Genomic DNA, 19,046 nt, shown 5'->3' with positions numbered 1-19,046 from the left:
CATTTTATAATACTGGGGGGAACAAAAGAGGCCATTATCTATACTGGGGGATGCAAAGGAGGCCATACATATACCCAGGGGGATTAAAAGGGGCCATGGGGCTATTATATATACTGAGGGCACTGCAGGAGGTTTGATTTAAAAAAAAAAAGCCTATGAAATGTATAATTTGGGAAGAAAGGGATGCAAATGAGCTCTTAACAAGCTCTGCCTCGGATGCCCCCAGATGTAAGGCAACTATCCTATAAGTTAATGTTCGACCCTTTAAATAGGCTTTGAGACATGACTCGGATATTAAATAAGCCAGCATCTCATCTGCAGACAACTGTTTTGGGGTGATTGCCCCTCATCAGTGCAGAGAAGAGAGTACTGGCTTAACTGGGTGAGTAGCCAGTAATCTCTGCTCTGCACTGAAGACAGGCCCCCAAAATCACCCGAGTCATGTCACAAGGCCTTTTTATAGGGTTGATCACTGACTTATGGGATCGCTGCCTTACATCTGGTGGCATCAGAGTCAGAGCTTGTTAAGAGTTCATTTGCATCCCTTTTTCCCAGAATTGCAGAGTAGCATGTTTGGCCTATAAGTCTCCTCTCTCCCCAAAGAGAGATAGTACCCTCCAAGTAATGGCAATTTTTAAGAGATGTTAAAACGGATGTATAACGGCTGTTAAAAAAGGATAAACGGCCAGTAAATGGATGAACACACAAATGTAAAATGGCCAAGAAAAACTGACAGTTTCTATCTGTTTTAAGATGCCATTATTTTTTTTACTGTCATGTGAATGTACCCTAAGGGCAATGCTCCCTGGGAGAGCAAATTAGCTCTCATCCAGAAGGAAGACAACTGTCTCTCTAATGCCATCTATAGGTGGCTACTCTGTAAGTCAATATCCAGCCCTTGAAGTGTGTCAGCTAAGGCCTCATGCACACGACCGTTGTGTGCATCCGCGGCCGTTGTTCCGTTTTCCTTTTTTTTTTCGCGGACCCATTGACTTTCAATGGGTCCGTGGAAAAATCGGAAAATGCACCGTTTGGCTTCCACGTCCGTGATCCGTTTTTCCAGTCCGTGAAAAAAATAGGACGTGTCCTATTTTTTTCACGGACAACGGTTCACGGACCCATTCAAGTCAATGGGTCCGTGAAAAATCACGGATGCACACAAGATAGTCATCTGCATCTGTGATCCGTGTCCGTTTTTCCTATCATTTTCAATGCAAACTTGACTTAGTTTTTTTTTTTCACTTTTCATGTCCGTGGATCCTCCAAAAATCAAGGAAGACCCACGGATGAAAAAACTGACATGGATCACGGAACAACAGAAACCGTTTTTGCGGACCGCAAAAAAAAACGTCCGTGTGCATGATGCCTAAACCAGAGACCCATCTTCAGACAGCACTGTTTCAGAGACAGTTTCCCACCTTCTGAAGAAGAGCTACTTAGCACAGGTCAGAACGTCTTAACAGATGAGCCACAGAACCAGCCTGTGACTGCTCATTCCATAAAGCGTGTGAGAACAGCAGGTTAAGGACAACCGATGGGTGACCTCTAATTCACAAGAGAACAATGCAGGTTAAGCTTTAAATACCAGATCTGGGCCCAGCAGAGCTCCAGCGCTCACGCAGCAGATGAGATTTGCCAGATACCTGCTAATACACATTATTTACAAAAATACCATTTAGCGTACCACGCCACAAAAGGAAATAATCGTAACGGCAAGGATCACTCCAGCAGCATGTGGTTTTAATAGTTTAATTGCTCCAGCTATTTATTACCGTTTCACAGGAAGGAAATGTTTGTAGTTCTACTTTCAAAGTAATTGTTATTCTGCGAGCTCAGATATGCATGAGCCGGCCCTAAGTCATAGCGGCCTGTAGTCATTAGATTACATTGGCACTGCTTAAAGCAAATAATCACATTTTTTAAACGGACTTCAAAATAAACACTGGTTTTCTAATATGTGCCTTATAAAAGTTATGTTTCACTGTAGAAAACATTATTACTATTAGAGCAAACTATAGGGGTTAATGTGGATAAACCTGACGCTCTCCTTCCATGTGGCCGTGGGCACGGTCATGGGAGCCATCTGTCAATAGCTAGCGACAGTACAGGAATACCAAGGTGCTCATTTTACGTTATTATTTATTTTACTTTATTATTTATTATTAAAATATTATTTGGATTCTGAAATAAATATTTGCCATAAACTTACAGATAAGGCTGATGTATTTTCTTAAAAGGATTGTCCCACTAAAAATATTCTACATTTTTCAAAACAGCACCAGGAACTGAATACTTTTGTACTTGCATGTGATTAAAAATGTAGTATATTATTATATTATCTGTATAGCACCCCCTGCTGTTTGTTCATTTCTTTTTTTTCCTCTGTCCACCTTGCTGATGTGGTCACACAGGCTCGGATCCATCCTTCAACTGCCACCAGCCATATGTTCAGTTAGAAGCTGTGACAGTTACAGCAAAAGAGCAGAAAGAACAGAAAGAACACACCCTCGAACTGCCAATCTAATGTATAAATCTGAGTGTATGTATTTATGTATGAATGTGTGTATGTCCGCTAAAAGGAATCCGCACAGTCACATTTACAATCATGAAATTTTGCACAGCCGGCTCCTGTGACTCGGGGAACGTCACAGACTATGTTTTGAGTGGAAATTTTCACCACGCACTTTCCAATTATTTGCCAAAAAATACGCTTAGTAGCCTAACCACCAAACTACAGCAACCATTGTCAGTTGGCTGTTGTGGCAGTTAGCTTGGATATTCATCAGGCTTCATACAGCAACCAATCACAGCTCAGCTTCTATTATGCTACAGGTCATTAATATGAGTTCTGATTGGTTGCTATAGGCAACAAAGGACATTCTTAGTATAAGACAGCTTCTGTGTGAGTTAATAGGATTTCCATCGCGACGCTTAGCCAACGTTGTTGTAGAGGCTGATGTAACTCACATGACCTTAAGTGTATACTAATTCTGTGGGGTTTTATATACTGTCAATTACAGACAATAATGCCCCGCTTTGGGGGTCTTTGTTAGGGGGACGGGTGGGATATTCTGGAGGTCACTGTTAAAGGAGCGGGCTGCTGTGAAGGTCAAAGTTAAGGGTGTGGGCTATGAAGGTCACATTTTAGGGAGGCGGGGCACTGTGGGGGTGTCAGTGTTAAGGGGTGGGGGCTGTGGAGGTCACTGTTAAGGGGGTGGGGTGCTGTAGAGGTCACTATTATGGGGGATATTGTCAATATCTTTTAACAACACACACAAACATTAAATGAAATAGATGAAATATACCCGTGCGAAGCCGGGTCCTTCTGCTAGCTTGAAATAAATCTAGCAGAGCTTTGATAGGGTCAGTCGTTATGATGCTTTCACTGCCTGGCCCTATCAATCAAAGTGCAGAAGGCAATAGCAATAGTAAAGAGAGCAGAGCCTCTAAGTGTAATGGTAATTCCCCCGTTGCTCCTAGAGGCTCATTTGCATGTGATAAAACATCATTTTTCTCAGCAATGCGGGCACATAGGAACATGGGACCAACACAGATGTCTTCAGCTGCCAGGCGCACATGTAACAGGTCAGCCACTGTCATAGTAACATAGTTCGGCCTGTTATCCTGCAAGTTGATCCAGAGGAAGGCAAAAAAAAAAACTGAGGTAGAAGCCAATTTTCCCCACTTTAGGGGAATAAAAAATTCCTTCCCGACTCCAATCAGGCAATCAGAATAACTCCCTGGATCAACGACCCCTCTCTAGTAGCTATAGCCTGTAATATTATTACACTCCAGAAATACATCCAGGCCCCTCTTGAATTCCTTTATTGTACTCACCATCACCACCTCCTCAGGCAGAGAGTTCCATAGTCTCACTGCTCTTACCGTAAAGAATCCTCTTCTATGTTTGTGTACAAACCTTCTTTCCTCCAGACGCAGAGGATGTCCCCTCGTCATAGTCACAGTCCTGGGGATAAATAGATGATGGGAGAGATCTCTGTACTGACCCCTGATATATTTATCTATAGTTATTAGATCTCCCCATAGTCATATTTTTTTCTAAAGTGAATAACCCTAATGTTGATAATCTTTCAGGGTACTGTAGTCCCCCCATTCCAGTTATTACTTTAGTTGCCCTCCTCTGTACCATCTCCAGCTCTGCTAGGTGCAAATCTGCTGACTGATGCCCTTTAAACCTCAAATTGTCTTTTATTGCCATTTTAACATATCTGCATTGTTTTAAACATTATATAATGACGCATTTCTAATACTGCAACCTTCTCCCATCCAAAGTCATCATGTATCCTAAAATTAAAGGCAATACTGTAAGCAACAGAGATTGGTTGATGCAAAATGAAATTCCAACCAATACATGCATCTTGATAAATTATCATTCATAGTGTTCTGTGCTTTTACACGCGTGGTAGAGCAGCGAATGTACTCCTTAAACAAGTCTGCTGTACAACAATGTGGTCAGCTGCCAAGGCACATTCCTAACCTTTTCTGATTAAAGTGGACCTGTCACAGTTAATTAACATATTCTTGTCCTTCAATCCAGTTATACAATATGCCGGTAATTTCTAAGAAAATCTTTTACATCTTAGAAGAAGTAGAAGGAGAATGATTCACCGCGTATTAAGAGAAGATAAAAAGTGACAATCGGGATGATTGTGATTTGTTGTGCACGGTCCTTGAACGATAAAAACTGTGCTGACAATTGCTGCTCAAGTTTTAGAATATTTATTCAGCAACATATCTACAGACCATTGGCAGATCCTGCTACATTTGGTGATATATTCTGAGATTCTGATCTTTGTGGTTTTATGCACTACCAGAAAATGAATAAAGAACACCTGGAAGACTTAAAGGGGTTGTCCCATGAAAAATATTCTACACTTTTTAAACCAGCACCTGGATCTGAATACTTTTTTAATTGCATGTAATGAAATTTTTTGCATAGCCACTGAGTTATTCAATAAAATGTATCTGTATAGCACCTCCAGCAGTTTGTTTTTTACTTATTTCTTTGTCTGGCACACTGAGAAGGTCGCACATGCTCAGTTTCATCCTTTAACTGCCTCCTGAGCTGTGATAGGGGGAGCTGAGACACGCCCCCTTAGCTGCAGCAGAAAAGACACTCCCCTTGAGCTGTCAGCTTGATATAAATCTAGCAGAGCAATTAATGTGGAGATCTCTGGATCCATGTCAGGTACAGGGCTGGTTAGTTATGGGATAACCCCTTTAATGCGATTGAGGTGAGACTGACAAAGTATAACAAGCTAGTGGTGCTTTGTCAATGATCGCACAGCCAAGGTGGTGCATCCCTTATTTTGGGTTCTGCAGCAGGGTATAAGGCAGGGTCGCATTAATATCGGGAAGCATCTCCCCTTGCTGCTATTCAGGCTGCCAGTCCACACTATGCATGATTACAGTAGGTGTTCTCCAGGCCTTCTGCAAACTCTGATGCTGCCATCATGCGTACTGAGGCAGAACTTGCTTTCATCACTGAACACTATTTTTTGCAATTGATGGCCGCATGAAAGTTTACAGGAAGACTGGAGAATGTTTACTGCTATGATGCATATTGCGGAGACAGGACCAACACAAAGTGTGTGGGGCGCTATAAGCTACCATCGCCGTTCCCATATGGTATTCATGGAGGGAACATTGACCAGCCTTCAGTATGACCAGGACATTGTGGAACCAGTCCTACTGCCTTTTTGACTCAGGAGATATGGTGTTCGAACAAGATAATGCCTACCCACATACTGCCCACACTACAAAATGTGCATTTTAGCGTGTCCAGCAGCAACCCAGCCAGCTCATCACCAGATATCTCCCCCATCAAGAATGTCTGGGATTGGATTGGGAAACAGATATCCCATGTAGAGATGTCCCGAACTATTCGCCGGCGAACAGTTCCCGGCCCCCCTATACATCATCATTGAGCAAGCTTTGACCCTGTACCTCACAGTCAGCAGACACATTCCAGCCAATCAGAATACCCTCCCTCCCAGACCCTCCCACCTCCTATCAAAAAGCAAGGACAGCATCCATCCTAGATTCATTCTGAAGCTGCAGTGTCACAAAATTGACTAAGTTGTAATCGCAATGCGATTAATACAGGTTATATTAATCGCATTGCGAATTCAACTTAGAGCTGGGTTCCTAATGGTTGTATTGCTAGAATATAACGAAGATTGAGAATATAGTGCTATATTCGCTATATTCGTCAATTCTAGCAATACAACCATTAGGAACTCAGATCTAAGTTGTAATCGCAATGCGATTAATACAGGTTATATTAATCGCATTGCGAATTCAACTTACCACACTCTGCGTCAACTACGTAATTCTCCATGGGAGTTTTGCCATGGATCCCCCTCCGGCATGCCACAGTCCAGGTGTTAGTCCCCTTGAAACAACTTTTCCATCACTATTGTGGCCAGAAAGAGTCCCTGTGGGTCTTAAAATTCGCCTGTCTATTGAAGTCTATGGCGGTTCGCCGTTCGCGAACGGAAAATTTTATGTTCGCGACATCTCTAATCCCATGTACAGCAGCCAACAAACCCCTTGGCTGAAATATAGGTCCAAGTTGAAAGAGCTTGGAATGACCAGAGGAGGATATCAAGCATCTGTATGACCGTTACCATGTGGCATCCTACGTCGAAGCAAGGGGGGGGGGGGGTGCCACCCAGTATTAACATGACCCTACTTCAATATATACGCTGCTGCAGAACCCAAAATAAAGGGTGAACCACATTGGTTGTGTACATATGCAGTCTTGACTCAGATGAACATGCATGTGCTCTAAGTAGGAAGAGGGTGATAGGCTTCTGCCAGACACTTATGGTGGTGGGATATTAGCTGTGTAAGGAAAGGTTTGGGCATGTCAAAATGCCAATCCTTTTTTCCCCCAAACATCTGCCATTGGGGATAGCCAACACTTTCATGGGAAGTGGTTATAAAACCACTGTGCCAACCAACCAGTTTGACTTAGAGATAGAACTAAGGGCATTATCCTAGCAGTCCCCTGGTTTTCACACTTTAATTCCTATACAGAGATATGCACTTCACTGCAGGAGAACCACCAGGTTGCTAACAATTGGAACAGTCCTGGTGTGGTTGGCTGCTGACCCACAGAGGCCAGAGACACGGGTGCAAAGCACCGAGGGTTCAGGCAATACTTGTAGTCGGGAAACAGGCTGAGGTCAGGGCAGGCAGAGTACATGCAAACCCATGAAATGGATCTGAGTTCAGGGCAGGCAACAAAGAGGCAATACAATATATCAGCAAGGGTTAGGTCAGGAAGGGAGAGTCAGAGTAGGAAAATGGGCAGAAATCGGTACACAGACAGTCAGAACCAACAGCTTAGCAGGTAACTAGCAAACTAGGGGAAGGTGACTTAAGTACACAGAAGAAACCAGCCATTGTCTGTGGAAGACTAGGGCGCACATGCAGGCCCTCTAACAAACCCAGGAGTTTGCACATGCTCTAGAGACAGACCTGTGGAACCTGGAGAGGAGGCAGTTAGACCGGCTGCCAACAGCCAGGGGAGCGCAGCTGGGTGAGTGATGCTGCACTCGTGCCCTCTTGAAGGAGTGGGGCAGCGTTGGGCAGGGTTGCCAACATAACAAACACATCCGCATTCACATTAGATAATCGGCTGATTCGGATGAAGTTCATCTAACTTGTACGGACGCCTCAAGCTGGTTCAGCCATTAATAAGTGTATAGAGTAGAGAAGCAGATCTTTCTATAATGTAATAAGGAAATCTTTTCAGATCTTTATCTCTCTGAAAGGGAAATGGGCAACCAGAGATTCATGCTAAGAAATCATTCACAATACTGTTTTAAATTAACTTGCTTGTGTTTGACCATTACACAATCTAGAGGATAGAGGACAGGTAGTAAACTCAGGGGCCAAACAACTCCACTAAGGACAATGATCCTGTTGACGCTCTTATTTTCTACAGTAAATCTGAGTATCAGAACAAAGTCTCACCCAGTGTGTTTAAAGTGGTCACCCAAGATTTAGATATTGAACATGTCATATCAGATTGGCACACACCCATCAATCAGCTGTTTAAATGAAGTACAGAGCGCCATCCATTGTGTAGTGGACTAAGCTGGTAACTGCAGCTCTGCTTCTATTTACTTTAATGGGAGCAAACCCCTTTAGGTCTCATTCACATTTTCATTTTTCACGGATGTGTGCTATATGCATTTTCTGTGGACAGCACATGTACCCATTGGTTTGAATATGTTGGCACATCAGTAATTTTTTAATAACCACAAGACATGCGCTACTTTGGTCCATGATACGGGCTAAACATGCCCATCGAAGTCTATGGGTCCATGAAAAACCACAGACAACACAAATGTCATCAGTGTTTGAAAGGAGATGTTCCGGAAAATAATTTTTAGCTGAGCAGTGTCCGTAGAATATGGGTGACCCATGGAGAGCAAAAAACAGATACACAGACCAAACACGGATCCTTCACGGACATCTTCACGGATAAAACACGTACAGATTTTCCATGGACATGTGAATGAGGCCTTAGGCTACATTCATATCTGCGGTAAAGGTAATCCGGTAGTCTGTTCCAAACAAACTACCAGAGTTACTGTATCCAGCATAGCAGGATGCCGCCACACACCACCAGATGCCAACTGACTATAATGGGTTCTAGCGGCTTTCTGCCATAATTACCATCTTTCAGCTGGACAAATAAAGCTTTATGCAGTTGTATCTGTCCGGCCGAATGCCGGTATTTATGACAGAAAGTCGTAGAATCTCATTATTGTCTATGGGGATCCAGCATATCCAGCTATGCCAGATACAGTAAAGCCCCATTTACATCATCGTATTTTTGGCGTATATCGAATGCAAACCCATTACAATGGGGCTGCAAAAAAATATAGACAGCACACCATGTGTTGTCCACATTACGCCCGATCTGAAATCTCGCTTAAAAGATAGATCATGTCCATTAGGTATTATTACAATGGGTCCGCAAAAAAAAATGGATGCAACATGGGTATTTTTTGTGGATCTGTGTTTTGCAGACCATAAAACACGTACGGTTGTGTGAAAGCACCCTTAGGCCCCTTTCACACGAGCGAGTTTTCCGCGCGGATGCGTTGCGGGAGGAGAACGCACAGCATCCGCACGGAATCCTGACCCATTCATTTCTATGGGGCTGTGCACACGAGCGGTGATTTTCACGCATCACTTATGCGTTGCGTGAAAATCGCAGCATGCTCCTCTTTGTGCGTTTTTCACGTAACGCAAGCCCCATAGAAATGAATGGGGTTGCGTGAAAATCGCAAGCATCTGCAAGCAAGTGCGGATGCGGTGCGATTTTCACGCATGGTTGCTAGGAGACGATCGGGATGGAGACCCGATCATTATTATTTTCCCTTATAACATGGTTATAAGGGAAAATAATAGCATTCTGAATACAGAATGCATAGTAAAACAGCGCTGGAGGGGTTAAAAAAAAATAAAAAATCATTTAACTCACCTTAGTCCACTTGATCGCGATGCCGGCATCTGCTTCTGTCCCCTTTACTGAACAGAACCTGTGGTGAGCATTAATTATAGGTCAAGGACCTTTGATGACGTCAGTCCGGTCATCACATGGTACGTCACATGATCTTTTACATGGTGATTCACCATGGTAAAAGATCATGTGACGTACCATGTGATGACCGGAGTGATGTCATCAAAGGTCCTTGACCTATAATTAATGCTCACCACAGGTCCTATTCAGTAAAGGGGACAGAAGGAGATGTCGGGCGGCAATCAATTGGACTAAGGTGAGTTAAATGATTATTATTTTTTTTAACCCCTCCAGCGCTGTTTTACTATGCATTCTGTATTCAGAATGCTATTATTTTCCCTTATAACCATGTTATAAGGGAAAATAATACAATCTACAGAACACTGATCCCAAGCCCGAACTTCTGTGAAGAAGTTCGGGTTTGGGTACCAAACATGTGCGATTTTTCTCACGCAAGTGCAAAACGCTTTACAATGTTTTGCACTCGTGCGGAAAAATCGCGGGTGTTCCCGCAACGCACCCGCACATTTTCCCGCAACGCCCGTGTGAAAGAGGCCTAACTCTAGTAGTCTGTTCGTCTGCCAGAACAGAGCACCAGATTTCCTTTACTGCAAATGTAAACCTAACCCAAGATATGTATCTAGTCACCATTAGCTGAATGTTAAAATAACCATGTAAATGAGATAAAGATGTAGCAAACACTAACTGGACACATCACACATTAAATACACAATTGCAGCAAACTGAGTTGACACATGACAAAACAAAAGCCAGTAAAGTCAAGTAAATGCTTGGTGCAGCTGTGTATTTTAAGAGTTAAATGTTAACATTTGCTACTAGGTTTGGGTGACGTGGACTTCGAGCCGAATTTCAGGAAAAATTTTAATCGCCACAAAGCCGAATTTCCTTGTGCTTTGTGAAAACTAATCAATTTCCCCTGAGCCATCTGAGTGCAAAGAGGCCGCCACTGACATCCTGATTGAAGATCCCCCGCAGAATCTTGTGTGTGGTCACATATGATCATCTTCAACCAGGATAGCTGCAGCACCCTCTTTGCGTTAAAATGGATGAGGTGAGTATTATTATTTTTTTTTCACCCCTGAAAGGCCTCCATTTTTACATCAGATGCTGCACTCAGCAATGAACATGGCATCTGAGGGGGGTCAATGACATGTGGCAGCACATTCACCACAAGCAGAGAGTACTGGCTTAACTGGGTGAAAGTCAGGATTTGGGAGGTACTATCTCTCCTTGGGGAGAGCGCCCTAATCGGTCTGAGGGGACTTATAGGCCACACATGCTCCTCTGGGATTCTGGGAAGAAAGGGATGCAAATGAGCTCTTAGCAGACTCTGCCTCTAATGCCACCAGATGTAAGGCAGCTATCCTATAAGTCAGGAATGCTCAACCTGCGGCCCTCCAGCTGTTTTAAAACTACAATTACCACCATGCCCTGCTGTAGGCTGATGCTGGGAGTTGTAGTTTTAGAGAGAGACGCAGGTTGAACATCCCTGCTATAAGTCAATGTTCAAAACCCTTTAAATAGGCCTTGAGACATGACTCAGATATTAATTAAGCCAGCATCTCATCTGCAGACAGCTGTTTCGGGGTGATTGCTCCTCATCAGTGCAGAGCAGAGTGTACTGGCTTAACTGGGTGAGAGGCCTAAGTCAGGATTTGGGGGAGTAGGGCGGTGAGGTACTATCTCTCCCTGGGGTGGGAGAGCACCTCAGTCGGCTTGTTTAATATCCGAGTCATGTCTAAAGGCCTATTTAAAGGGATGAACATTGACTTATAGGATAGCTGCCTTAGGATAGGTGGCATTAGAGACACAGCTTGTTAAGAGCTCATTTGCATTACTTTGTTCCCAGAATTCCAGAGGAGCAGGTATGGCCTGTAAGTCTCCTCACGCCGACTAAAGCGCTCTCCCCAAAGAGAGATGGTCTCTTCCCCCCCAATCACATTGCTGAGAAAAATGAAGTTTTAATATATGCGCTGCCGTTACACCTAGAGGCAACTGCTGTGCCCTCTCCAATTTGATTGGCAGGGGCAGATGTAGTAATGTTGTCAAAGTACTGGGGGTGCAGAGAAAGCAGAGCCTCTAGGTGTAATGGTAACGCCCCCGTTGCTCCTAGAGACTCATTTGAATATAGTAAAACATCATTTTTCTCAGCAATGTGGGCACATATGAACATGGGACCAACACAGATGCCTTCACCTGCCAAGTGCACATGTAACCGGTCAGCCAGTTTCATAGGTACAAATCCGCCGACAGATAGTAGCTTTCAGTTCAAATCCCCCCAAACTATAAATGAATGCCCAGAGAAGATTACATCCATGGACCCACTGGACAAAAAGTAGTAGATTAAAAATATTCCCCCTCCTGTCCACCATATTTCATCCTCTGACGCATTATAAGCAGTTCATTTACATTAACCAGTTTGCAGTAGACGTTTTACGACCCAGCAGTTTGACATGACATTAATGGTAATTGCGCAGTGACGCGCCTTGTGTGCTTTTTACCTACCTGATTGACATGATTCAATTTATCAATGATCTGGTTAATTACGGGTTCGGCACTCCTCGCCTTTCCTTCTTGGTTGCTTGTTTGAAGCTTAAAGCCGTTTTTCACTGTATGGGGCTGGAACCTGTAATTTAGAATTTCGATGGATTACAAAGGTGTAAGACTGATCTGCGCTGTCAAGCAAGAATCTTGATAGAAAATATATAGTGAAGGCAGGCCCAGACACTGAGCAGCAGAGGTGAGGGGGCTGCAGTTTCCCTATAGATAGGCATATAACCCCTTCCTGATGCAGCCATTCATTTTTTTTTTCTCGCCAATCAGGGCTTGTTTTTTGGAGGACAGATAGTACTTTCACTTAATATTCCATATAATATAGTGGAAAGCTGTAAGAAAATTCTAAATGGCATGGAACTGGAAAAAAACGCAATTCTGCCATTGATTTATAGGTTTTAATTTTACAAGTTGTACTTTTAAAAAACAAACTTTCAAATATTGCATCGCCATGTTCTGAGATCTGTAACCTTTTTCCATTTACCAGGACAGAACTGTGTGAGGGCTCGTTTGAAACCATAGCATATGAGTGGTTATTTACAGGGAACGGAGTGCTCCCATGACTGAATGCCACCTCACCTTCCCCCACAACAATATCAAGGAAGCTGTTTAGTTTCTATGGCAGCCTGGGGCCTTCTGAATGCTCTGAGGCCAGCCATAGTAAAGTTCCTATCAAGCCCAAGGAACAAAGTGATTTTCCCATAATACTCCCACCATGCCCTGCTGTAGGCTGATAGCTGTAGGCTGTCCACGCATTGTAGTTTTGCAACAGCTGGAGGGCCACAGGTTGAGCATCCCTGACTTATACCATAGAGTGCAATGGTTTACTATTGCAGTCTATGGGAAAATCACTGTGTTTCTTGGGCTGGATAGGAACTTTACTATGGTTGGCCTCAGAGCATTCAGAAGGCCCCGGGCTGCCATAGAAACTAAACAGCTCCCTTGATCTTGTTGTGAGGGAAGATGGGGTGGCATTCAGTCACGGGAGCACCCCACTAATGTAAATAACTGCTCAGATGCCATGGTTGCAATTGGCATCTAAGGGGCACCAGAGTTGTCTTCGATCATATACTCTGCCAACTGGGTGTCTGCCGTGTAAAAAGCAGGCACCACCAGTTATGGCACCTGCTCAGCTCCTGAGCGGGCGCCATATTTTAAGACCCAAACTACGTTGTACATTGACAGCAGATGTCAGGAAGGGGTCTATTTAATTATACAAACGTTAAATGCACATGTGATCGCACACTACATCCAGCATTCTGCCTCCATGCTGGATGAGACATTGGTGTACATTTTGGACAAAGCGTAATAAGCCACTCACCGCGTCAAGGTCGTCTCATTTGAGTGGTCCCTAACGCTATTTTCTACCTGTTTATGGGCCATGACAGCCACACAAAGTCCAGGGAATGCAGGTCAGCATGCAAGCCAAGTACACTCTGCTTTTAACCCCGTCCGGTGCCATTACAGCTTTCATCGGATCCAGGGATGCAAGTACCAACATGCCTGCTGAGCCCACTATATACTTCTCCTGGAGCCAAATGGCCACTGGTAGGATCTATATGAGCAGACTCAGTCTATTTAATTATAGTTTCTGCAAATATCACCCAAGATTTAAGTAAAACTTTCAAGGATCTAGTAAAGACCATCTGTTCTATAAACCATCCATCGTCACATAACTCCAAGTGTACACAAATGTTTACATATTTAGTGGGTACAGGTAGTTAGATAGATGCAAGCATGTTATCAGTCTTCTCTATAGGCAGTTGGTGAAGAGTAGACCAAACAATTGTAAGGCTTCCTTTGCAGAAACTACAGCAGATGTGATAGAACTCCAGTAGCAGGATGTTCAGGCAATAGAAATCCTATTACTTAGATGGGATGCAGCATTACATGGTAAGGAATTGAATGACCACTGGTACATTGCCGGCTGCTGTGCTTCCCTCTTTCCTTCCCACCAAAGCTAATGTCTTAAAGGTGTTATCCCATGACTAATGTAAAAAATGAAAATCAGACATCATATAGAACATGATTACAAAAAACAAGATGGCTGCACACCATTATATATACAAACAATAGAGCTAAGAAATGGGGGTCATTCTAGATAAAAGTGGTACAATACCGACTATAAATGAATAATGGAAGCTCTTAGCGCACATACGTGTCGGGCCCATCTACCAGGCGTCAAGGTGGCTTCCGCAGATGGGTCCCTATCACTAAATATACTGCCTCACTTTGGACTTCCCTAAGCCTACAATATTCAGGGCAGTGTAGGAACCAGCTACAAACGTACTCTGCTCAGAAGTCCCAGGTAGATGAGCGTGTATATATAACGGTGTGCAGCCATTTTGTTTTTTGTAATTATGTTTGCTTCATGGATATGCACCTGTGATCCTGAAGGTTCTAGTCTAAAGTTTCTTGCATTATATAGGACATGACAGTCTCTTCCAAATAAAGCTAGAACCAGCCCTGTACCTCACATGGATCCAGAGATCTATACATTCATTGTTCTGCTAGATTTATATCAAACTGACAGATTAAGGGGAGCAAATAAGATATATGTAGAGCAGCACACAATACCGTCAATTATGGAGTGTCAGGAATGCATCAGCCAGTCCAATTACCCTGATCCATAGGGGTTATGACGTCATCAACCACAAAAGATACGACGGCAGCATCTCCAATCCAATGAGGCTTTATTCACACACGGTGCATGAGACAGTACACACGGTCTGGTTACAGCTACGTTTCGGCTACATAGTAGCCTTTATCAAGCTTGATAAAGGCTACTATGTAGCCGAAACGTAGCTGTAACCGGACTGTGTGTACTGTCTCATGCACCGTGTGTGAATAAAGCCTCATTGGATTGGAGATGCTGCCGTCGTATCTTTTGTGGTAGATTAAGGGGAGTGTCTTTTCTGCTGCAGCTCAGGAGGCGTGTCCATGCTCTCCCTATCACAGCTCAGGAGGCGTGTCCATGCTCTCCCTATCACAGCTCAGGAGGCAGTTGAAAGATGAAACTGAGCATGTGCGGCCATCTCAGTGAGCAGGTCAAGGAAATAAGAAAAATAACAAACCAGCAGGTGGCGCTATACAGATACATTTTATTGAATAACTCAGTGGCTATACTAAATGTTTCATTACATGTTATTATATGTACAAAAGTATTCAGATCCAGGTGCTGGTTTGAAAACTGTAGAATATTATTAGTAAGACAACCCCAACTTTCATTCCACACGTAATACCAATTCTAGGACATATATTCTTATGACTCTACGTTATGCCATTCCCCTATTATATCTACAAGAAGTTTAAGAATGAATTACCAGCAGTCTGCAATAAAGGTCCACCTGGGTGTTGCCGGATGTGGGTGTGTCCCTGCACAGTCTGACATTATCCAATCAGTGCTGCCAGTCTCAGACAGTACACATGGTAACACCCAGGTAGACCCTTATTGCAGACTGCAGGTAAGTTATTAAAAGTCAAGTAGGAATAATAAAGGAATGGCACATCATATAGTCATAATAGATACTCCAGAATTGTTATTGCATGGGAAATGTAATTAATCGCTAAGGCTACTTTCACACTCGCTGAGTACCGTCCTAGGGGCTCAAATCCGGAAAAGAACTGATCAGTTTTATCCTAATGCATTCTGAATGGAGAGTAATCCGTTCAGGATGCATCAGGATGTCTTCAGTTCAGTCTTTTTGACTGATCAGGCTTTTCAGAAAACCGTAGCATGTTGTATTTTTACCTCCGGCCAAAAATCCTGAACACTTTGACTGAACGCTGAACGTCTTTTTCCCATTGACTTGCATTAACGCCGGATCCGGCGCCGTGTGTTCAGTCAACCCGGATCCGGCTTTTGCATGTTAAACCCGAAAAATGTGAAAAAAAAGTTAAAGTCCATAAATGGCGGATCCGTTTTTTCCAATGCAATTTTTCATTGTGATCAAAATCCTGATCAGGATTCAAATGTAATCCGTTTTCACACGTTTTTCCGGATCCGGCGGGCAGTTCCGGTGTCGGAATTGAACGCCGGATTTAAACAACGCTAGTGTGAAAGTAGCCTAAAACAGACATGTCAGGATCGGTGACAGCTCCTCTTTAAGTGGTTGTGTATTCCATCTCCGTTTTTTAAACCAATAATGATATGGAATTCAAGATCTAAGGTGACTTATGAGCTAGTCCATATGGTAGACTAGGGGTTTATGGTAATATCCCTGGTGTTTCAGGGTGCCACAATGGATCAGTGAGGATGCCCATGGTAATTTATGATACCAAAGCATTAAAGGGAACCTGTGACATTCAAAGTGCAATCTAATCATTTTATAGACCAGGAGGAGCTGAGCAGATTGATATATAGCTTTATAGGAAAAGATTCAGTAAACCTTGTATTTTATTCCTTTAAACCTCAGTTCTCTCTACGCTCAGGAGTCCAGTAGGCGGTCTTATCAGTGACTGACAGATAACTCTGTATGCTCTATGATAAAGGTAAGGCAATGGCTGAGTAGGAATAGAGTGAGCAAATGAATAAAACACAAGTTATACTGAATCTTTTCAAATAAAACTATATATCAGTCTGCTCAGCTCCTCCTGCTCTATAACATGCTGCAGACTGCACTGTATTCTCACTGTGACAGGTTTCCTTTATCAGTAACACCCAGTAGTATTTTTCTGTAGAAGTTTTGTTCATAGTTTTTGTCTGGATAACACTATGTACAGACCAAGCAAGGCTCGAGCCCTAGGATATCAGCACCCTGTGCCAAGTGGGCTGGCGGGCTCCATAACCTATTGTCTGCACATCTTTAATTTCCTCACACCAGCGTGCCAAGCTACTCTTTTATGTTTAACGCACAGCATCTCTCAGATGCCTCAGGTTCTTAGGAGGTTAGCATCACACCCTGCTCCACGAATGTGCTTTATTTACAGCATACGGTGACGTTCTCACACTGCCATCTAGTGGCCGCTGGAGGGTATTAAAAATGTCATGCACAATCTGGTTTTTCCATTAAATGCACACATTTTAATGTTTACTCCTGAATTTCTAATTAACACGGTACCTGCCACCGCAATGTAAAGCTTAGAGACTAAAACAGTATAAAAAGCAGAGTTTCCCAGGAGCAATCTGAGACTTTTCATTAACCTATATTTTTCTCTGTGCATAAACATTTTGCCCGTCACATGCCGTTAAACACAGATGAGCCTGCTGTTATATTATTCGATTTACTACAGGTTATGCTGATGCCACCATCTTCTAAAAAGTGAACGTCCCCAGAAATACCATATCGGATGTTAAGGTGGACTACCGTTCTTCTAAATTCCTTCTTCTCAACATTATTTTACAGTTTACACGTAGCATACATCTGCAGACTAAGGACTCATGCACTAGACAGTGTCCATTTTGCGATCCGCAAAACATGGATACCGGCCATATGCGCCCAGCGCTTTTCCGTTACGCAGGTCCTGCACTGTTATAGAAATGCCTATTCTTGTCCGCAATACAGACAAAAATAGAACATGTCCAATTTTTTTGCGGAATCACAGAACGGACACACAGACGCAGACAGCACACAGTGTCCTTTCCACATCTGTTGCGGCCCCATAGAAATGAATGGGTCTGCTTCCGATCAGATGTGGAGCAAAAATACAGTTGTGTGCAAATACCGTATTATCATCTTGAAAGGGGTTCTCCGGGAATTAAGAAAATGAAAATACTTAATTACTTCATTATGATGGGGGCGTGGCCAGCAGCCAAGATGGACGCATCTGAGAGGAGCTCCGAGGCTGGCGCGGCACTACTAGGACAAATCCTGCTGAGCACAAGTAGTATACTGTCTCCAACCGCCTATTAAAACTTCTGAAGATGCACTATATTGACCAGGCAGCAAGAGACCCGGAGAAATATCCTGTGAGGGGACCGGAGCGTGCAGAGCCGGGACCGGTGAGACGAGGGGAAAGAAGGAGGCTGAGCTGCGGGCATACAGAGCTCTGCGGTGCATAAGACTAGGTGAAAGGAGCGGGGGAAAGTAGAAGGCGCATCAGACGGGAGGAGAGAAGGTGACGCCAACAATATTCTGAGCGCCCGCTGCAGAAGAGGACAGGGCGCGACAGAAGTTGCGCACCCCCCCCCCCCCCCCCCCGCAGTTTTCCCGCCAAACGGCCATATTGTGAGCTTCACCTTAGTGCCAGGAGGAAGAGAGAATCCCGATCAGCGCAGAGATTAACTGCAGTGGAGTCCACTGACAACCCTGCACCATAACCTGCAGCCAAGCTTCCTCACCAGGGATTAATGGTTAAATCCCAGATTGCCTGAAAGAGGTACACCCATAGGAGTATAAATTAGCTCCATAGAGAGTACTTGCTAGATCCACTGGCAGTTCACAAGAGAACACACTGATATATGTAGCTGGCCAGCTAAGACCTGTCCTAGGTTGCTAGTATAGCTTATATGTGTATACAGCTAGACCTGCCAATAGCCTTAATACAGTTTCTATGTTTATGTGTTAAAGACAAAAGCAGAGTTATTTACTGTGACATCATGTTTTGGATGTCATATAACTGTTGTATTTTGTGTTCGCAGAAAAGATAATATGCCTTTAAGATTCATTTTGTAATGAAACGTAAGCTCAGTGACACAGCAGAAACAACAGAAAGTATAGTGTTAATCTGTTGTTGATGGGCAGAAGTCTAGACCAATCACAGCCAGCTTCTCACACAGCAAGAGTTTTCACCAATCACAGCCAGCCTCACACAATCATTATTCACCAGAGACAGGAGCTGAAGAGACATTCACTCCACTGAGAGTTGAGTTTTATAGGAACAAGAGGCCAATATTGGTATTTAAAACAAGTTATATAATGTTCATATTGTTAGTATTGTGTTTAGAACTGTATAGTAAACTAAATAT

General features: G+C 43.4%; 1 protein-coding gene across 1 annotated transcript in view; it reads right to left on the bottom strand.

The window, feature by feature from the left end:
- The window catches only part of GPC3 (glypican 3), a 712,927-nt gene that overhangs the window by 239,132 nt on the left and 454,749 nt on the right, over window positions 1–19,046 (bottom strand). Inside the window, exon 6 of the mRNA XM_040442690.1 lies at window positions 12,092–12,212. Within this exon, the coding sequence (XP_040298624.1) occupies window positions 12,092–12,212 (121 nt within the window). The remainder of the gene's footprint in view (window positions 1–12,091; window positions 12,213–19,046) is intronic.

The sequence above is a fragment of the Bufo bufo genome, chromosome 8, assembly GCF_905171765.1.
Source record: "Bufo bufo chromosome 8, aBufBuf1.1, whole genome shotgun sequence".
In the NCBI taxonomy this organism is placed as follows: domain Eukaryota; kingdom Metazoa; phylum Chordata; class Amphibia; order Anura; family Bufonidae; genus Bufo; species Bufo bufo.
Note: the sequence above shows the minus strand (reverse complement) of the source record. Positions and strands in the feature narration are given on the sequence as shown.